A 22,242-nucleotide genomic window follows, 5' to 3' on the forward strand; every position below is an offset into this window, starting at 1 on the left:
ACATGCAACATTATTGCTACATCTAGCAACTTTTCAGACTAGTCGAGTGAAGGTTTTTTTGGGGAGGAGGGTTTTAAATCAACTATCTGCAAATGTAGAAACTTGTTTTTGTGTTATTGGAAACTTGACAACATTGGCTAACAGTGAGAACTGCCGTGAACCCCTCCGTCCCCCGCACCTCCAACATGCTTACAGGTGGTCGGTCTGACAGCAGACCCAGCCTGCAGTCAGGGCAGAAAGGAGACCCACTTCACTCTGTTTCCACACTGCAATTGAATCATGAATGCACAAAGCTGCCAGTGATCCAGCTCTGGATTACAAAGGATGTAAATATAATATGAAAATCATTTCTCATGTTGCGGTGGCACTAAAATAAATCCCTAAATTTGATTCACACAGCCTCAGTCACTGATTCTCCTCCTCCAATGTGTGTGCCTCTGATAACTACTTTAGATTATATTTGATATTCTGCAAAATTGATCCTTGTAGCTTAAGGAAATATTTACATTATTAAATTATTTGTAGTTCTAAACATATTCAGAGTCTTCTTAATCACTTTTTGACTCATCAAGAGTGATAGTACTTTCTTCTACTGCACAAATCACACAAATCTGCAAATTAGGCAGTGATGTCATAGCAACTTCTAGCGACTTTTAGGACAGCCAAGAGCTATTTTCCATATTGAGTAGTTGGCAACAGTGGGATTTGATGGCGCCATGAATCATATGGTGCATTCAGTTTAGAAGAATGTCGGAATTTCCAACCACCTGGGTGGTAACATCAAATTGGAAATCTGCTGAAATTGAAACTCCAACTTGGATAGTTGTCATTCTAGGAGCAACCCCGAGTTAAACATCCAACATGGCTGCTGCATGTATAAACACAGTCAATGTTCCATGAAACAGTTTATTTGGTTCTCTTCCTGACTTGAACTCTCGGGTTTAAAAAACAAACAACTTTTAGATTATTTTTTGGGAAACAATTAGTGGATTAAATAATGAATCTAAAATTAAGTAAGAAGAGAAAAATGTTTAGCCTTCCAGTTGAAAAACTTAAATAATCTTACCAAAGTGCAGTCCCATCCCATTGGTAATAAATTCTAAGTAACGCTGTATATTTTGAAGAGAAGAAATTAATTATTGCTTTGACATCCAAACAGAAAAAAGACTATATAGCATATGTCTCTTACGTTTCATTAGACAAAGAACGTATTGCAAAATGATTATTGTTTTCCTCAGCTACACATACTGCAAATTGGGTAGTAAGAGATGAGTGTAGACTTGGGCAGCGTGAATAATCCCCATCTGTTGACAGACCATGAAACTGTGTCCGTCTCACTGCTTTATACACACACAATTCCCTCTGAGCCTAAGAAGGTTGCTTGCCAGATACAGTGAGGAAAAAAAAGGCATTGTATGTATTGTCTGTATGAAAAAAGCCTTCTGATGCTAATGTGAATGTTTGTATTAACTAATATCAGAAATTCATATTGCTCTTTCAGCAGGCTTAAATGAAAATTGTTCAGTCCAGTAAACATTTCCGAACCTGAGTTGTTTTTTTTGTTGTGGTTTGTTTTTTGTACTACCAATTTGTTGCGTGGCTAAAATGCCTTGAATTGACGTTTTCTGTAAACTGGGCTAAAAGTGATAGTTGTGAATGTCATCAGGACAAATGTTTTATGTTTGTTGATTACGTAAGATATTAAACATATCCTTTTTAGCCTGTCATCATTTAAATATCACATTCAAGATAGTCAGGCATCTACAAATATTGCAAATGATCTTTAAGCAAGATGGAAAAGAAAAGGCCTGAGGTCAACCACATCACAACAAATGTGTCTTAGTAAGTAGAGTGAACGTGACAACAGCAGCTGGCTAGTGCTACAAACATTGACGTTTTTCCTACCAAAGTAGTTCTAGTCTTTGGTTCAGGTACATGATGCATGTCAAACAACACAGCTACACTAATTTAAATTACAGAACAGAGATCTAAATTTTTGGAATAGCCACTGCCTCTGAAAAAAAAAACTACCAAAAATCATGTTCTCGCAGCAAGTTTTATGGCAACACTTCCAATACTTTTTATGGTGATAGTTTATGACAAGCATGCTGACTTAGTAAGAAAACAATTGAGAGAAAGTTTTAGATATTTTAGTGGCAGTGTATAAGGACATCGTTCTCCTTTAGCCTCATCCTAAATACCTTTGTGCTAATGAAGATGATGTGCTAGTGATGAGCACATGGAGGGGATACCTCTTCATTTGAAAAACTTTGTTACAAAAGTTGAAACGTGCAGCAGAAATCAAAAAGATACTGTCATATTACCTACTATCTTTTTTATTTCTGCTGCAAGTTTCATTTTTGTAAAAATGTACTGTTTCAGCTGGAAACAGTATAATAACCTGGCAATCCGTGATCTGGGGATTATGTAAATCTTGGTTGGAAAATAGACAAAAGAATAATAGCATAAAGAATCAGTAATTATTATTATTAATGCCCCAAGTAGATTTACATGTAAAAAATTATTTTATGCAACTATGAAGTTTGTTTCTCACAGAAAATTAGATGGGCATCACTCAAAAAATAATATAGCAATCTCAAAGGACAATGCATTTTGAAACAAAAAAAAAAATTTTTTTTCTTAATGCTGTAATAAAAAGTAAGTACAGGTCATTTTTACCTCTACTTAGTAATCAGAAAAAATATATATATTTGCACTCTTTTTATAACTGCAAACTAGCCTTTTATACATATTCACTGGTATTTTGATGATTTATCTTTAGTGATGAAAAAGTCATTGAGGTTGAAAGGACTACTTGCAATCGCCCAAATTATTTACTTGCTCAATAGTTTCTCTATGTAATTAAATTTCTGTCTGTCTGGATCACAACATTACTTCCAGTCAGAAGAAATGTGTCTTATTTCCAGAAGTATGAATAACTTTGGGTTAACTGTACATATGTTTCAAGTTTCAAAGATGATGATGACATATTGGTAAACTAATAGATTCAATAGACTTGCATGGTATTGTGTTGGTCTTTAAATCAAGTGCAATCTGTTTACTTCCACACATTCCTTGGAAGATGTACTCCGGCATTACATATACTGTGGCTTCAATACATTCCAGCTTTGTTCAGGGGATCTAAGGAAGGTGCAGCATCAGTCCAACCAGAATGTTCTGCTCAGTTCATTCAGCTGTGACACTGTCAACAACTCCCATCTATCTCCATCAAAAGTTCTTCCCTGAGAGACCCTTTGCATCTTTTATGAACAACAAGATGTGGACATTTCCCCATACAAATAGCCTCAACAGACTTTGAAAGTCAAAGCAGAGAGAGCTCATGGGTAAATAATAACAAGGCTTGATCCAATTTTAATGACCCAGTTTCAGGGACCTGGTTCAGACACCCGTGTCAGTGACCGTCATTGCAGAGACACTAATCCAGACCGAGCCTGTTAATGTTATTAGTCGCACCGGTGCTTTTTGCTACTACAACAGACAAGGAGGACCATCTTGGGATTTCTGTCCATAGGAAATTATTGTTTTGGATACGTGGGTATGGATAAGGAAAGCAATAAGAAATGCTGCTTCAGATACAGCTTAATTTCGAATCAGGATGTAACTTTAGCGTGTTACAAACTCTGAAACCAAGTCATCCATATTCATTTGAAAAGTAATAAAATCTATTTATTTGTAGTTTGAGGTTATAAAATTGCTATATGGTGGATAAAACATATAACGTTATTTCCATCTCTGATTTCCTCTTTGTCATGACACATAAACCACTTAGTATGTGTGTGTAAGCACATGCATGCAGGCGACACCTGTCTCAAGTGAACAATGAAACCAGACACATTTATTCAAGTATTTCCGGGAAATGTTCTGATGAAGTTCACACACTAGACCTATCACTTTCATATAAAAGCCAACAACCAGCATCAGGAATGCAGCTAATGAAACAAGGTGACACAAACAACAAGCAACCAATGTGTGTACAACATAAAATGGAAGATTTGCCATTTCAGTTGCACAGTCAACTCTGGCAGAGTCTACTTTTTCACGTCTGTGTCTTTGATAAAAAGACACAGACGTGTCTGACATGACGTGTCTAGCAAATCTGACACCTAACATCCTAAGAATGTGTAATGTCAAATTTGCTTCTGCATGGTCTCATAGTAGTTTGATTTAAAAGAATGCTCAAAAAGAATAAATCCATTTTATCACGTTATCTCCAACATTCCAGTATTCCTGTATATTCCAAATTGACATATCATTTTTTTATTACTATCTCCAACATAACAGCTTAGTAATTGGCAAAGATCTGTTTTCTGTACATTGGACTAATAACTAGTCTAATAATGGACTAATAATGCACAGCTGAAATCAGCTTTGTGATATACCTAGCATCTATAATACTACTCACCAGTTCTTGGTTTGTAGAGTTGGAGTCATCTCCAGGAAAGGGAATGTAGATGGCTAAGGCCACGCAGTTGGCGAAAATAGACAGGAGTATAAATATATCAAATGGTCTGAAAGGAAAATGTTAAGGAAAGAAATATTCACATTCACAGTGTCACATTCTCAGCTTCAGTAAGAAGTTATTTTTGAAGTCATACTTTTGGTGCTGCAAACCTATCGGTTTTATTGTCTTTACCAACTTTTTCTTCAATTCAAATAGCAATGGGGTAAAATAACTTTCAAAAGATAATAGGAGAAATTTTTACTTCAAAAAGTACTCAGTGTATGCAGCAGTAATAACCACCTGTCTCTTGGATATCTTTTTTATCTGTTGTTGGATATTTTGCTGTGCTTTGTTGCAGTGCTTCCTCTTCTCATTAACTGATATTGCAATGCCAGTCTATTCCCTATGTCATTGACTCCATTCACCGCAGTATTCTTTATTAGTCACTGCAAACAAAGCAACAGCGGCACACATAGTATATCCTGCAAAGTTATTATGTTCAAAGGAAAGACACCCACGGCTTCCATGCATTTTCCGGTTGAAATTCATTCAAATTCTAGATCATCTCTAAAGGTCAGTCTTTAGTGAATGTGACAATTCCTGACAAAAAGATACTTCCATTCCACCAGGCTGATGCAGGCCCTTCGGATCGGGTTATTGAGGGTGAGGCAGAACAACGCTCTGGGTGGCCGACTGTTGGTGGATCCTCCTTGCTTTTTGCTTTTGGCATACTGCTGTCTCTTCCTCTGTGCGAGTGAGCCAACAGGAGCCGGTCCAGAAGCGCAAGCCGAGGGACGTGAGTCCTTTTCAGGCGTTTCGACGTCATCTTGCGCTTGTCGAGCAGCAGTAATGGCGGCATGCCACGCAAGCACTGGGCTGACACCAGAACCAGAGCCACCCTGACTACTACTACTCGCCCCAAGGAGCCCACAAGAGGAGCCGATAGGCTTGCCAGTGCTGGCCGGAGCCTGAATGGGCTCTGGAGAAGGGAGCTGGTGGAGGCTGGTACGGCTGTCAGACCAGATCGCGGGAGTGTCACTGGAAGGAGTGGTCTTTCTGTTGCTGGCATATTGTGCCCCTGGAAAGACAGGGTGGAAAACAGACGAGAATGTTATGAGACAATTTGCAGGACAAAAATATAATAACTGATCTATTTGGCCACAAAGGACAGGACTATGTTTGGAAAAGTCAAGTGAAATTTTTAAAACCAATACACAAAGGGTCCAACACTGTGATGATTGTATCATGTTGTGGTGCTTTCTCACAGCCAACTGGATGGAAAATACAGAAGATTTCTTTGTTTCATCTCATATTAACAGCCTGACATTAAAAACTTGGAAAGGTAGGAGTTTTGGAACAAAAATCCCAAAACGCACCTAAAACTGGTCTTGACATGGCTGACTGACATTAAGCTTTTGAACCAAATCTCCCTCAAATCATACAAATAATATAAATGAGATCTGAAAAACGTTTTTTTTTAAAGAATTACCCTGACAGATTGTTGATGGCTACATAGAGTCAAGAACTTGCTTAGCCATACCTAGTTTATATATATATATATATATATATATATATATATATATATATATATATATATATATATATATATATATATATATATATATTTAGCTATTATTTTTCACTCTGTATGGATAATGTAAAAAGATTTATGATAAACAAGCTATTCTATTTGAAATTCATTAAAGCTTTTTATGAAATAAATTGATTACTGTAAATCGTTAAAGCCTCCAAATCAATGACAGTCAAGTATTAAGCTTTGAATGCCTCAGTAAAAAAGAAATCCAGTCAACGGAAAACAAACAAAAATCATCCAACATACCTTATTGTTTTTTTTTTATAAGACAAGAGCAAAATAAATGTTTGTGGCTTTGACGTTCTTGATGCGGACCAGTCACTTTGTGCGGCTTAAGGGATTATCTATACTTGAGTTTCCACATAAAGAAAGATGCCAGAATTTAAAATGGAAGGTAAAAAAATAAAATATAATTTAAAAAAACTGTCATCCCATAAACAACTAAATTCAACTTCTACACTGTGGAACAATTCTGTCTTGCACTACTATTTGCTAGAAATGTGCCCAAGCATCCAACAGGAAACAGTCCAGAAATAAGTTGGCAGAAAAGGGAGCAGAGGAGGAATGGTTCAAAAGGATTACAGAAGAGTAGGAGAGTGGGACAGCCGGCGTGACTGAGGGAGGCAGTCGTTAAAATCAATGCAGGCCACGGGTGAAAAAAGACAGTGCCCTTGACAGTTTGGTACACTCCACAAGAGAATTACACCCCATTCCTACTGTACAACACTGCATGTCACCAAAAGACAACATTCCTGGAAGAATATCTGTGTTCCCATCTGATAATCTGACCTATGCCAAAGGAAAGAGAGAAGGGTCAAAAAATGGATTTCTGAAAGTTTTATTAAGAATTTAAATTTGTTGTGTGAATAGTTGCAAATTCTTTGAAACTGTTCATTGAGAGTTGAGAGGTGTAGATATGGGCTATTTGATATGAAGTTCTATCAACGTTTAAAAATATTTTGGTTCCAGAATCCCAAAATGGTTTCTTTCATCCAGCGTTGTTCCCACTGGCATCTCATTAATGTCTTTTTAATGAGATGCCAGTGTAAAGTCTGGAGAAACTAGAGTTGATCCATACTTGACACGTAATCAAAATGAAACTGTTTTTGGAACTCACACTCAGCGTTAGGGAAAGTGAAAGCAATTTTAACACAAAAATAGTTTATAGATGAGGTAAAGCATGCCTAATGTGTATTTCTGACCAAAGATTTTAGTACCTGGAGACTTTAGGAATTGAAAGAACATTAAAAATGAGGAGAATCAACTCATATGGCCATGCAAAGAAAACAGATGTTACAATATAAGAATGCTGGCCAAGCAACATTCTTATATAATTTGCTAGCATGCATGATATATCACTATTGTCAATTATTGATTAAAAAAATTTTTGCATGCATGAATTTTTTTTTCTTACACTAAATGTAAGCATTTGTTTCTAAAGTAACATTTTTTATTAACCAAGAGGTTTTGTGTAACGTCAAAGTGATACCAACTCAAAAAAATATACATGTACATATTCCTTGATTTTGAAAATGACATAATTTTACTTTTATCTAAATTGCATGCATATGTATGAACTTTTTTTGAACACTTTTTTTGAACATCCGGTGCAGATGAGGATGTTGCGAAGGATGAATCAAACACATAAAAATCCAAACAGCAATAAGCCCATGGTAGAAATAGCAGTAATGATCAATATGTTATATTATTTTTTAAAGAAGAACTGTCACTGTTTTAAATAAAAGCAGATTATGCTACCTATTTTGTCTAAAATCTTTTTTTATCCCTTAAAATAATGTATTTTTACTCAACTTTGCACTGCTCTGAGAATCTCATTATATAAAAAGTCTTGACATATGTTTCCTTACATGATCATGTAGCACTGGAACAAACATACTGGAAAATGAGGAACAAACATGACTTCATCATGTTAGCTCAATTGAAAATATTTGATTTCTGGTTTGCAGCACTTTTACATTGCTTTATTAATTTAAAAAAAATAGAACTTGCTTAAAAAGTTTATTTAGCATCTCTGAGTTTGTTCTGCGTTGCATACAACTTTCAATTGATCATGGCATTACAACTAATAGAGTCAACCATTTTTTTCCCCGCTTCAATGGAGCTGAAATGTTAGAGCAACACTGAAGAAAATACTATTATATGCAAATAAATATTCTCAGAAATTCATGCTAGGAACCTATGAGCATCCTCTCAACAGGAGGCACGACTCGGATAAAAATCTGATAGGTAATGGGGACAGCCAGGGAATAAAACCAAACGAGCGCTCTCGCCCCCTCAGCGCTCCAACTCTCCTCCTGCTCTCAGCGCGCAGCAGCTTTTTTTTTTTTTTTTTTTTTCTTTTTTACCTTCAGACTGTTCATCCGCCTCTTGCATCCTCGAATCCACATCGGAAAAAATCCGTTTCAAATCCAACTCATCGTTGGAAGGAACCCCCCTGAAGACGACGAAGCGAACCCGCAGCGGAGGCGCTAACCTGAACTATAAAAGAAGATTTTCCGAGCGCAGAACCCTGAGAGGAGCGCCGAACATTTTCGCCACACATCCGGGTGCCTGCCTGGCTGCACACACTCGACGGCGCATCCGAGAGGACTGGCTGGCTGGCTGGCAGCAGCAGCGGCGGCCAGTCAATCCGCTGCTGTCAATTATTCTCACTGCGAGGCTGGGCGAGAGGGGAGACCTGTGGAAAGTTGGAGCGACCAGAACAGTGTGTGCGCAGAAAACGCGCAAGGGTGCAAGCCTGAGAGACTCATCTACATAAAAAAAAAAAAAAAACCACTAATTGTTTTAGACACTTTTTGTAACCTGAAGGAAAATACAAAGTTTACTCCTATACGTGTAAGAGTAGAGTTTTGGTGAAGGAGGAGGAGGAGGGGGGGAGGCATTGATGGCACTGGAAAACCAATATCTGGTGATCGTGGCTGAATTACGTCATCTACTATTTTTGTCTTTCCTTTGTAAATACGCACTTTGTTCCAGGTTCATAAACTTACCCCTCAGGGGTTTCCCCCTTATAATGAACGGCATTCTGTCACCTCGCTCTTCTCCCGGGCCTCATTGCGCCGTTTTCTGTGCTCACTCGACGGCGATGCAGAGGGAAATGAAATGTCCAGAGGCTCTGGTGGAAGGTTAGCAGTGATTGGATTACCTGTGCCTGCATTGAGGATAAAACAGTTTCACCGCAGAGGCGTAATCCTGCGATTATAATCCCTGCTCCAATGTTCCCCAGACTAGAGAAGCAGGGCCAAGCCAGTGGGCCTGGCAGTCACAATTTAATGACACTATACCTATTTTATCCCTCAAGGTCCTGCACTGTCACTGTTGTTGGAATTTCATTTCCAGTAAGAGGCATGGAATTTGGCTTATATTTTAAACAGCACTAACAATCTTTGGCTTGCTTTTTTATGTTTTATTGTTGAATAAGATGTAGCACTTCTTCTTAAAGATCTTTGGTGTAATAATAGAAAAAAGTGGTATGTTTTTTGTTTTTTTTAAAATCTTGCATTTACATTTTAGTGTTAAAGTAATTGAATTGAATATATTTTATGTGGACTACATAATCATTGAACAGCAACAGTGATATCAAAGCACTTCACAAGACAATATATCAAGTTCGTATCCAGTCCTGTCCTAATCAGTACAATCAAATTCAATAAATGGTTAAGTTCAGTCCAATTATGGTACATTTGGAACATCAATGGTACAATTACAATCAATAAAAGTAAGCAGTGATAAGCCAGTAAGATGAAATTTTTGGGGGGGTTCTCCATATGTTGCAATGCACTGAATAAGAATCATATTTAATGGCCAAGTTTGTGCTTAAACAGGAAAGTTGACTTCAGTTAGATAAGCTCAGCGTACATATGTTACATATACCGCTAAATATAAAAACTTTAGAGGAAATTTTAAAAAATTAAAACAGTATTTACATATATTATTATGTATGTTCAATATTTTTGGTTACAACTATGCAAATATGCACCTCTTGTTTTACAATAGAGGTTTCTACACTTAATCCATAGTTGTTCATTGTGTTCAATGGAGAGACAGTCTGGGGAAAGAAGCTACTCAGGAATGCTGGAACTTTTTACACCTACAAGGTGGAGCTTGTTTGTTTAATCATCATGAACAGATCATCCCTCTGTGTAGAAATTCATTTTTGTTGGGATTTGCAACATGCCAACAAAATCCACTGATAAGACTGAACTTGATTTGTTGTTTTAAAATACACTTGTATTAACAAGTACACTATGATACTTGCATGAGCTATCAATATATGTAACATATGCTTCAATAAATAATTCTGCCTCCCTGACTGCGCTGATTTATTTACATTATTGTTGTTTTTTTTAAAGTGCAGCAACATTACCCCATCATCGTCCTGGAATACTGAATGACCTTAAAGCAAGCAAACATGATGTCAAAAATCACGCTTTTTTTTTCTTACAAGATTAACTAAAAATAATCATCTACATACCCGATCAAATTACTTATTAATTTATATTTTCGTGTTATTTACGAGCTATGGAAAAAATAATAAGAAGGCATAAAACTTCGTAACAAACTCTGAAATTAAAAGTTATACTCATCTTTTGTGATTAGATAAAGGATTCTTCGGGGACATTTCTGGACGCCACTATTTCCGGTTGCGGCGGAAGCTACAAGTGTTTGCAGAAAATCCGTCCGAAGATGGAGACTTTAACTGCGGGACATATGATGAGCTTAGCTGCTCTACAGAGACAAGACCCGTACATAAACAAGCTGCTGGATGTTACCGGTCAGGTAGCTCTCTACAACTTCAACTCCAAAGTGAACGAATGGGTAAGTTTGGGAAGAATGGGCAAAGCTAGCTACATGTTTATGTAGCATAGTAGCTGTTCTCTCTAAAATTAAAATTGCGTAAAGACGTTTTAATAAATCATGTTAAAGTTTATCCAGGCAGCACTGGTAGACGTCGGATTCGACCCAGGTTCTTTTTCTTGTACTCTATGGGAAATACGTAGATTATCGGCGTTGTTAAGCTAACCGAGTCTCGCTAGCAGCGGCTAGCTTTAGCCGCTGCTTTTTTGTTTTGTTTGTTGTTGTTTTTTTAAGTCACCCGCTTTGGGTTTGCAATTATTGTTCCTGACTGAGACTGCATGTTTTCTATTTTAGGAGAAGACTGAAATCGAAGGAACACTATTTGTTTATTCGAGGTAAGAACACAAGATGTAAAAATGGTGTTTAAATGGAGAATCACGAAGGTTGTTTACTGGTGTTTGTTACGTCGCCTCAAGCTGTCATTTGACGTGTTTAGCAAACGTGTGCAGGCCGCGGTTCTTGTAAACAACAGGGACATGTGATGGAGTCGCCTACTCCTTCAACATATAGTCATTTGGAAAAATATACATGATAAAAAAAGGCATTTTCCTGCTTCAAGTGTACACAGACAGCATATTCCATGGTGTTATAACTTTTAGAACAAAGATGAGATCTACGGTGTCCCATTTGATACTTTTTTTGTTTTTCTTTGGCTTTGGAATAAATTTGTTGGAAAATCTCTTGTAAAGATTGACAATTAGTTGGTTTCCACATGCATAGAGTATCTCTGTGTGAAGCGATTTACTTCATATTATTTGGAAACATAAGGTTGTACTTAGATATTTGCATAAATTTTTGTTTTCATTTCATTCAATAAAAGCTAGATCGTTGAAAGCTAAATTATTTTTTTCCAGAACCTGGTAAACACGTTTATAGTGACATGATACATAAAACCTGCGAACTGAAACGCATTGTAAGTTTTGTCATGTCTTTAGATGTTTATTTTGTATAGACGTTAAATATAAAAAATAAACTTGCAAATAAAACGACTTGTAAATTTCCTGAGAAAATATTAGGAGTTCAACAGTGCACAAATTCAAACCAAGAGTTTTTGGTACAACTTTTTCTGTTTTGCACACATGTGTACCAAACAAACGCAGTGTTGATTTTGCAGTGTTGATTTAAAGCTGACAACACAGAGAAAGTGACTACAGCTGTCATTATAACTTTGCTGAATGATAAATTATCCCTGTAGTCATTGCGGTAAACAGAATATTGTTGTTTTGATATCATATTCAGATCATATATTTATATCTATGATAGCATAGTAATGCAAGTTTTAATTCTCAAAGACCAATTAGCTAATTTTGTAAGTAATACTTAACACTGAAACTGGAAAATATTCAACATGAGTGATTTGTATACCATCTGTCCTTTTTGAAGGTCTGCCTCACCTCACCATGGCTTCACCATCATGAATCGACTGAGTACAGAGAACCTCGTGGAGCCGATAAACAAAGATCTGGAGTTCCAGCTCCAGGATCCCTTCCTGCTCTACAGGAATGGCAACTGTGAGTGTTTTGAGGAAGAAAATATATACTAAGAGATTTCTCAGCTCGAACAGATCTCAAAGGTTCTAGTCAGTTTTAGTTTTTCAGTCGTCAGACGCACTTCTTGTTTCTTGAAGGGTCATATTGCACCTGATTTAAACTTCTTTTACTGAGATAACAGGTGTTGGAGTGACCAAAGTTGCTCAATAAAAGTGATTGCACAGTTCTGCTACTTGCAAGAAAAAAAATTTGCTTGTTTTGAAATATTTCCAGTTATAAAAACCGAGACTCCTGATGTGTGGACAATAAAGAAGCACTCATGTCTGACTGCAGACTTTAGAAAGCCTTTAGCTCAAATAATTAATTAGCCATCAAATATCAGCTTATTATTTTGTTACTATAAAAAGCAAACCAATAATACTTGAAAATTATGACTAACGTTTGTGTTTTTTCATTGTTTTGCTTAAGTCGGTCTCATAAAAAAAAAGACAATAAACAAATGTTATAATTTTGATTAGAACTGCGATAATGTTAGCAGCAGGACGAATATTTGTTTGTTTTTCTGTTAATAAAAACTATTGGATATTTGTTTTAAATTTCCTCTTAAATACAATGAAAAATGAATTTTTTGTCATCGTTACCATGCATTGATAACAATGTAAAAGATGAAGAGTCTTTTACATTTGTGTGTTTCTGTCAGAGATAATTTGTACCTAAAAGCATACACAGTCGCAGTCACTGGTGTTAATGGTTTACCTCTGAAAAGGCTAGACAAACATCTTCCCACCGTCCGGTGGAACATCTCTCGTCCGTTCTGCATGAAGTCATCTTTGAGTCTCCTTGAAGCATTGAGGAGGAAGACCTTGTTATTCATGGCCGTGGCTCGCCATGCAGCAACTCCAGCTTAGCTTGGCTGCTGCTGTCTTCCTGCATTTGGGAAAGAATCAAACCCACCAAACTCTGACTGCGGCACCAGACTGCTACTTGGTATTTATCTTACTGTAAGTTAGAGTCAGATCAGGGAAATGGAAAGTAAGAAAGTCCCTCAGATCTTCAGAAAGTAGCTGACAGCGCTGCCGCCAAGGTAATCTATGAGAAGTCTGAAGAGAAGTTTCATCAAGGCAACGAACAAAGAGTTGGATTGCTTCCCCATTTGTTTGCTTATGAGAAAAAATAGCATAGCCAAGGTGAGGGTTAAAGTAGACTGCTCCCCCTTTGGACTCGGTTTTCCCATCAGCCTCGCTGGAATGGACGACATGATGCAGGAACTCGCCGGGTTTCCAAATCTGCAGCTCCTCTTATCGCCTTACTAGAGAGTGAGGGTTGTTTTTGTAATTCCTCCTTGGTTTTGATCCATCAGTTTGCCTTGGCTCCAGATGTAGGTCTCTCACTCTGGTCTGCTGTTCATCTGCTGCTGTAAATGTGTAGCTGTTAGAACAGATTCCTGGGTTGTGATCTTAAGATGAATTGTACAAAGTAAAAAGTTTGCAGAAGGATAGTTATAAAAGAGCAGAGTCTCGAGAAGACAGAAGGTGAATTCCTCACAGAGATGGTGATTATTTGAGTCTACATTCAGTCCCTTTTGAGCGCCATTGAACTAAGTGCTGCAGGCTGTGGTGTGTGTTCAGAATTGAAGTATGCTGTTGGAGAGAAACATGGACTTTAAGACACTTGTTTACATCTTTTCAAATTCCCTCTGCTAGCAGGAGGGACCGCCGGGAGGCAAACACTTGGGTTGCTAGGCTAGCTCAGCCTCAGCAGGGTCCCTGAGTACATCAGCATTTTGTCACACACAAATAACAAGATTGTTCGGTTAACTAATTATTATTACTTTGGTGAAAGCAGGAAAACCTTCAGTTTCCTTTCAAGTGAAGTTTCTTACTTTTTTTGATGATTTTTTTGGAGTTTGGAAACTTATTCCCTTAAACAAATCTGAATGTTCATTTAGTCTTTAAATTATTAATTAATATGTTACTGATATGAAACAAAATATATGTCTAGATTTATGGCTCCACAGATGTTCTCTTCCGTTTGTCTGGTATTTTAAAGTGCAGAGCTTTGTCTAGTGTAACTCTTCTCCTGATATTCAGTCATAGTAAACATTCTCTAAAAGGAAGTGTTTGTGTTGTCTGACAGTGGGTATCTATAGCATTTGGTTCTACGACAAACGGGACTGTCACCGCATCGCCCAGCTGATGGTCAAGTAAGTAAGAATATTCATTTGTGTCTAATTATAAATAATATGAAACATTTTCCTCTTTGGTTGGATTTATTCAAGCAGTATTAACTCCTCCAGGTGACAAAAAAAACTTTTCTGTTAATTAGAATATCTTTGATATAGTTTTGGTGGGGTGCTGTGGTGGCGCAGGGGCGGAGCGCGACCCACGTGTTGAGGCCTTGTTCCTCGTGGCGGTGGTTGCAGGCTCGATTCCCGGCTTGGCGACTTTTGCCGCATGTCTTCCCCCTCTCTCATTGCCCTGTTTCCTGTCGAACTACTTTCAAATAAAGGCCACTGGAGCCAATAAAACCTTTAAAGAAAAAGAAATACTTTTGGAAATTTATCTGTATTGCATACAGAGTAAAACATTTGAAGCATTTATTTCTGTCAATTATGGCTGACAGCTAATGAAAACCCCAAATTCAGGTCTCCAGAAAAGGATTTTTAAAAAGTTACTCTGTTATTTTATGGCCGAAACAATCACAAGGAAGACTTCGTACTTGACAGATGTCCAGGAAACATCAACAACCTCCACAGAGATGGTAAACCACAAAAAGTTATTGTTAAAGACACTGGTTGTTCACAGTGCCCTGTCCACAAGCTTTATAGAAATGTTGATTTACTGGAGCTCTTGGCACTTGCCCGCACTTGCAAAAGTACCAATTCCAGCTATAATACCTGTTGTATCTTAGTGCTTAACCTGCCAGTAAACTTCCTGACCTGAATGTTATAGAGAATCTAAGCAGTTTTTTCACAAAGACAGTATGACATAACAAACGCAGCAATGCAGAGAAGATGAAGGCCAGCATGTAGCCATTCCATAGACCTGAGGCAGTAATTCATGCAAACCCTAACCAATTATTGAGTCTGTATACTAGAGCAGATGGGTGTACTTTTGAGCAGGATGACATTACTGTGTATCCCTGTTATGACGTATTGATCTGATGTAGTCATCTAAGTTTCTTAGAAACTGAGTTTTGTGTTTTAGTTCTTGTTCGTAACTGGAAATTAAAATGTAATTGAATCGCAGTGTCTAATGAAACTATTCAAGTTTGACATTTTCAACATAATTACTTGTAGAAAAGAGTGGAATCTTCCTTTATTTGCCCTTCAGTAGGACAATTAACATTCATCAGCAGCAAATTGACAGGCTAGTGTCAATAATAATAATAAATCATCAAAGTCATTCTGATTTGAAATGAATCTACCTATTCTCCAGGATTGTGAAACAAGAAGCCAATCACGCCCTGAGAAAGACCCCAGAGAGGGTGGATCCAGGGAGAACCAATGGAGTCGCAGAATCCCGACCCATCGACATCCTGGAGCTGCTCAGCAAAGCCAAGGAGGAATACCAGAGGGTGAGGGAGCACAGCATGTTACCTCATTGTTTCTGTTCGTCTTTACAGGATAACATTTTTACTGTAAAACTTATAAAATATATAGCAGTGGATGTCTTGCTTCTCCTCACTGAAACATCAACACAGACTTTTAAAAATATGTTTTCATGTTACTTAATATTCTGTGACATGGAAAAAAGTAGATTATTTTAGGCATAGCAGCTCCTGGACACTCTACTAAGGAGAGTGTTTTTTTTTTTTTTTTTTTTAATTTCTGAAAAAAAGAAATTGTCCTATTCTGTCAAAATGGATATAATGTCCAAATGCTGCCAGTAGGTGGCAACAACATTCATATCAATCTAAATAGTTTCTAAAGGTCTGAAAACTATTTAATTGAATTTAAACATTTCCCAGGTCTGGAAAAGCATCACAAAGAAAATGGAAAATATTAGAAAAATCAAAACAAAATTCTACAAATTATTTTTCTTTGTTCCATTTTCAACATTTTACATCTGGTACCAAATATATGTATATAAATGTAGCTTTTCAGCTGGTTATTTTTCCAGGTTTTAAATTCTGAACCCTATCCCATCCTTCTCAAACCTTCCTTTATTTTGTATGTGTTCCCCATGTTGGTTTTTGATAAACTAAACTTAAGTTTGTTAATTCTACATGTCTTGTGTGCTTTGAAGGCCCAGAGTGGAGAAACAGACGTGTCTGCAGAGTTAAATGTGAAAACAAGCATCAACAAGGCTTCAGAACCTGCACACAGTACACATCCAGCTGAAAAGGTAGCTCGTTTATTTATTTATTTTCCAACATTTGCATTTGGAAACACCAAAGTTATCTACCAGAGCTGGTTATGGTGCAGACTAAAGCCAGCCTTCTTGAGAAGTAATTCAATAACTGTGATCAAGATGGAGCAATTCTAATTCTTGAAAACATTTATTTAAATGAAAATAGCAGAAGTGGGCATGGCGTAGTGGTTAGCGCGACCCGTATTTGGAGACTTTGAGTACTCGACGCGGCTGTCGCGGGTTCGACTCCCGGACCCGACGACATTTGCCGCATGTCTTCCCCCCTCTCCTTCCCCGTTTCCTGTCAGCCTCCTGTCATATAAGGGACACTAGAGCCCACAAAAGACCCCCTGGAGGGGTAAAAAAAAAAAGAAAGAAAATAGCAGAAGTGACAAAAGACAAAAATGTCATCATCCAAATGGTGCATAAAGATCTGTTGTTTTTTATTCTACATATTTTTTCAATCTTATGTTAAAGTAATTCAAATTAAAAATAAAACAAATATGAAGTTATTTGAGCAGTGGCTCTTCAGATGTCAAGGTTGGATTTACACTGAGGTTAAATTAGATGCTGTTTAGATGACTTCTGGACATTCAATTTTTTGTAAAGGCTGCTGAATACAAGCACTCCACACTTTTCAGCATTGTATTTGCAAAAAAATATTTTGAAGCCCTTCATAATTTTCCTTTCACTTCACAGTTTCTCCTTGGTCTTTATCTATGAGATAAAATCTGAAAATCTGCGATTGTATTGTATTAATGCGAGTTTTGTTTATCTTGCACCGGTCACTGATTTAAGCTAATCACTTTGCACTGTCTACCACCCAGAGCTCTCACACCATGGTGAAGCAGATCACTGTTGAGGAGCTCTTTGGTTCTCCGCTCCCTAAAGAACATTCCGCGCAGAACGCCGCCTCATCCTCCTCCTCTGGCGACCTCCCTAGCGCCTACGTGCAGAAGCAGCCGTATCCTGCTGCAGCTCACCAGGCTCCTCTCCTCACCCAGCAGTTCTCAACCCACGACCCCAGCTCTAGCCAGCAGCCACACAGACCCACTCCCATCCCCGCTCCCTACACACTCAATCCCAGTCCTGTCTTCAAACCCATGGTCCCCATGCCAGACCCCCAGCCTCACTGCTCCGTCTCCCCTCTGCTGATGGCTCCAGCTGGATCGGAGCATCAGAATAACCTCACCGCACCCGCAGCACCTTCAGCTGCCTTTCTGGGACAGGACATTGTTAGCTCTCTCAAGCCAGCAGCTTCATCTGTGAATTCCGGCATCCACAAACCGATCCTGGCTCCCAGCTTCCTGCCGAGTACGCTGTTCCCCCCTCACAGCTTCCAAGAGCCCAAGAAGGACGTTTTCTCTCAGCCTCCCAAACTGATTGCGCCAATGTCTGTGAGTTCAGCTTTTTGCTGTTTGCCTCTGGTAACTGATGCTCTGTCAGTATTTGTTCTTAAACCACCCTATTTCTTTCTTTCTTTTTTCCTCTCAGGCTATTCCTATGAGCCCTGGTCTTGCTGTTCCAGGCTCAGATGCTTCAGTGCTGCTCTCCCCAAGCGCTTTCCAGCAGACTACAAATAAAACCACAACAGTACCGGTCATCCAGTCCGCCCCTCCGGATCCATCCTCTGCTTCTGGAAGAGCTGCAGAGATTCTGCAGGCCCCCTGCAGTAAAACACAGCTGCAGGACATTTTGATACACCTCATTGAGGTACTGGTCATCTGGAATGGGTCAAACGATCAAATTAAGAACAGTTTCTAGACAAGCTTATGATAACTGTCTGTTTATTGGTGCCTCTAGTAGCCAATAAACAATGTATTTTATTGCATTAGCATGTCCTCATTCTGAAAATACAAAATATGACTTTACATTTATTCAGCTGTGAAAAACAGGTTAAACAATTTTTAAGCAAAATCATTACAGCTACAGTTGTTTTTATTCTCACAAATCCATTTGAAACAATTGGACTTGAAACTTTTTTTTTGTTTTAATTTATGCTTTTTAAGGTTGATCAGAGTTTCTTGGAGCTTTTATTCGATAATTCACCTCTTCCTATTGCTTTGAATTATAACTTTGACACAGAGGTCTTCTTCCAGCCATATTTATCCCTCCATTTCACACAGTGAGCAGCACTGAAGAGAAGGTACAAATAATAATAAAAAAATGTCTTCAAAGCCTTGCTGTCAGTGACCTGCAGTAAAGAATTACCATCACAAAAATAAACAGTTGGAGTTTAATAAACCGGGATGGTCAGATGAAACTATTTGTTTTTGCATGTGTGTTCTATGTTTCTCAAAGGCACTGGGGACCTTAGAGTATGTTGCATTATGAACTCTTTAAAGATGAGATTTTTTTGGGGGAAATAGCCAGAAAACTGAAAAAAAAGAATTGCTACTGTTTCCATGGACACTGATCAAAACACATGACCACATCGGCTCAGTTTTCCCTTCTTCCATTGCCGTCTAAGAGAAGCCCACTGGACTCGATGGTCCAACCTTGTGAAAATTTGAAGTAAAAGATGAATTGCTTGTTGTTGGCAAACGAAAGGTTGTACACGGTATTAATAAATAAAATTTAATGTAGAATTTTGATGTTGCAAGTAATAGAGCTCAAATAAAAAGGAGGATTCGAAGAAAAGTTAGTGTAACATTATGCTACTGCATAAACTTTCAATGTAAGGCTTTTTAAAAGGGCTGCCACATTTTTTACACATTTTAATCATTTTACTTTTTTTTTTTGCTTCCTCCTCCAGAATGACTCGGACTTCCTCAGTGCCATCCATGACGCTTACCTGCAGAGCGTATCCAAGGACTTCAGCAGCATGAAGCTGTAGTCCGACTTCAAGCGGACATGATTTCAGTGTTAGGGCTTCTTTCTGGCCACAGAAGAGGACACATGATTTTGGGAGAAAACAAAGGATGAGCAGGCAGGTTTGTGACGCACGGCACACCACATTGTCATTGTCTTTTTTGGCAATGGTTTGTGTGCCAAGGATTGTTACAGGAAAGCCGCGCAATCTAACCCTGGAATCTTCTGTTACCCTGGATCAGTCGGCGGGTAACCGAGGCAACACGAAGGGGAGAATATTTCTTCTCTACGTCCCTCAGCCATACTTTCCAAATAAGGTGAATCTGGTTAAACTAATGGCCACTTCTTGAGGAAATCTGATTACTTACAGGAAAGGGAGGAATACAATGGATGTTTATTTACAAAAGTTTTTTTTTAATTTTTTTAGAATAAATACCTTCCTTTTCTTCCAAGATGCAGTCAAAGCAAAAAAAAACATAGATTATGAATTATTCTTTGAGCTGTTTTTTTGTTGTTTTTTTTTTATTCACGTTCAGTGGTAGAATATGTTTATAACTCCTAATCGCACAAAGCCCCATCTTTGCATCCTTTCTTTCCTCCATTTGTTCCTGTATTCTTTTGTTTTCATCCTTATTTGCTGTTGCCTCTCCTCCACCAGCTGAGCTCTCAGTGCTTGACCTTTGACCTTCTTGAGGGGGGGGGGGGGAGGGGGGGGACTTGCGCAATACACAAGAGATTCAGACCAGCACTGTGGGATGCTTAAGGAAGGTACTACAGAACTAGATTTATATGAATTTAAATATCTTATGCAAAAAAAGGGGGAAAAAAGTCATGTTGTTTGGATTCCTGTTTACATTCATCCTCCTATAATCAAAACACATAAGGAAAAGTTGGAGCTGAATTTTTTTTTTTTAACAACTTCATTCTCATTTCTACACGGGAGGCAAGTCGTTAAAGTTGGGATTGGACGAAATAAACTACTTTCATTTTTTGCTTACAGTTTGATTTCAAGTAGAGAAAAATCAGTTGAACTTCAATTAAATTGTTCTCTTTGCAGTACGAGACTACTGCACTAAATCTAGTGGTGAATCCTGACAGGAATAGTACATCCAGAGCGTCTAAGGCCCAAAAAAAGTTTATTATTCCAGAAAAACTTTCTTCACATCTGTAGTCACAACATAACGGGCATACTGGATCTTTTCCCCTCTAAAACTATGGATGTTAGTTTGCAGGCTCTGATTTATTTACCAAAACAAACAGTGAAACAATGTATTTTTGTAAGCAATATGAAAGTCTGCCATATTCTTTTTTTTTTTTTTGAAAAATCACAAACGTCCTTGGATAAATTGAGATTATATTAACTGCTACATACAGCACTCCTAATAAAAATAAAAATTAAAAATCTCTAAAATAAAATCATCTCTTACTGTATTGGCTTACCCTCACTGAAAAATGAAGAAACTTTTATTTTTATTTATTTATTTTTTAACAAAATTACAAGTGCCACACTTATTGACACCCCTAATAATTACAATTCTGACCAACTAAAGCTTTTTTAAATGTATGTCTTTGCTTTTTTTAATTGATCAGAGTGCCTAGGAAATATTCGTAGTAATAAGTACCTTCCTATTCCAAGACCCAAATTTTCTTAGTCACTGTTCAAAATGGGAACTAAGAGAAAATGCCTTTAAAGACAGAAAGAGTTGCAACTGACTGCAATAAATTCTCTGTTCTCCTAAACCCACCTGTGTCTGAAACATTTTGAAAATTTGAAAGCTGGATAAGGACCAGCTTTCAAATTTTGCAGGTAAAAGAAATCTAAAGTTCAAATTTGGATAACTGCAAGAAATTGGTGTAATAAATTACTAATTTAAAAAGAAAAAAAACAAACAATTCCCACTCCACTGTGTTCCTCGGTCTGTTACTACTGCAAACTGTTTTTAATACTTTTTTTTGCTCATCTTTACCAATAATTGTGGCGTAAATCCTTTGACTGTGACATCATGACTTGAATGCGTTTGCTATCGACATCAGCTCTGTACTTCGGTGCCGTTTCTTTTCTTTTTTTCATTTCTTTCTTTTTTTTAATTAAGCTCAGAGATACAAAGTTAAATATGTGCAGCCTTGAACAAACCAGATGTCAGTCGATGTTTCCGGTACGAAGTGGAAATCTTGATTAAATGAGTGCTTTTTTTTTTCCAGTCCATCTGTTCTAGGATTTCTAAATAAGGAACAAATATATGAACCAAGTGTCATATTTAAGATTTTATGATCATTATTTATCATTCTGGCCACAGTTGTGTTTCTTGGGTAAGTCATTGCAAATTAAATATTTTTTTAGGTTTGTCATTGCGCATAAGTGGACATTATACATATTTTGTGATAATAAAGTTCTGAACTCAAAATGTGTGCATATGTGCTGCTTTTTGTCTCCTTTAAGACATTACAAAGCTGAAGTCATACTGGGATTAGCCTTTGTACAAGGAAACATGTTAAGAAAAAAAAAACTGTTTTTTTGTTGTCTTTGTTTTTTACATGTTTTGATTGAAACATGATTAAGTCATGCTTGTCTTCATTGCTTTAATAAACGTTACACTTCTCCGTATTGTCCACCAGGTGTCACTATCGGCTTTCAGTAAACATCTGGATGGATGA

General features: G+C 37.6%; 2 protein-coding genes across 15 annotated transcripts in view; one reads left to right on the forward strand and one right to left on the reverse strand.

Annotated features, from left to right (window-relative positions):
* Positions 1-10,702, reverse strand: part of cacna1d (calcium voltage-gated channel subunit alpha1 D) — a 72,096-nt gene extending 61,394 nt beyond the window's left edge. For 13 of the 14 annotated variants that reach the window (XM_023330455.1, XM_023330415.1, XM_023330431.1 and 10 more), the window contains exons 1-3: positions 9,068-10,702; positions 5,078-5,540; positions 4,424-4,529 (exon numbers count right to left, since the gene is read on the reverse strand). In XM_023330455.1, coding sequence (XP_023186223.1) covers positions 4,424-4,529; positions 5,078-5,540; positions 9,068-9,101 — 603 coding nt within the window. In that variant the 5' untranslated portion in view covers positions 9,102-10,702. Of the gene's footprint in view, positions 1-4,423; positions 4,530-5,077; positions 5,541-8,422 lie in introns of all 14 variants that reach the window. The other variant, XM_023330398.1, reaches the window with a different exon arrangement.
* Positions 10,703-10,713: 11 nt separating this feature from the next.
* On the forward strand, positions 10,714-20,296 carry dcp1a (decapping mRNA 1A). The gene is made up of 9 exons (XM_014469159.2): positions 10,714-10,895; positions 11,229-11,269; positions 12,318-12,445; positions 14,561-14,627; positions 15,862-16,000; positions 16,672-16,770; positions 17,604-18,173; positions 18,271-18,489; positions 19,532-20,296. The coding sequence occupies exons 1-9, from the start codon at positions 10,764-10,766 to the stop codon at positions 19,610-19,612; spliced, it is 1,476 nt and encodes a 491-aa protein (XP_014324645.1). The 5' UTR covers positions 10,714-10,763; the 3' UTR covers positions 19,613-20,296.
* The last annotated feature ends 1,946 nt before the right edge of the window (positions 20,297-22,242 follow it).

This window comes from Xiphophorus maculatus, chromosome 1 (genome assembly GCF_002775205.1).
Source record: "Xiphophorus maculatus strain JP 163 A chromosome 1, X_maculatus-5.0-male, whole genome shotgun sequence".
Lineage (NCBI taxonomy): Eukaryota > Metazoa > Chordata > Actinopteri > Cyprinodontiformes > Poeciliidae > Xiphophorus > Xiphophorus maculatus.

Bases quoted from the DNA above. Each gene is read 5' to 3' on its own strand.
- dcp1a (XM_014469159.2), top strand. From the start codon at position 10,764: ATGGAGACTTTAACTGCGGGACATATGATGAGCTTAGCTGCTCTACAG. The intron at 12,446-14,560 runs GTGAGTGTTTTG...GTTGTCTGACAG, and splicing joins GCTCTACAGGAATGGCAACT to TGGGTATCTATAGCATTTGG. The intron at 18,174-18,270 runs GTGAGTTCAGCT...TTTTCCTCTCAG, and splicing joins AACTGATTGCGCCAATGTCT to GCTATTCCTATGAGCCCTGG.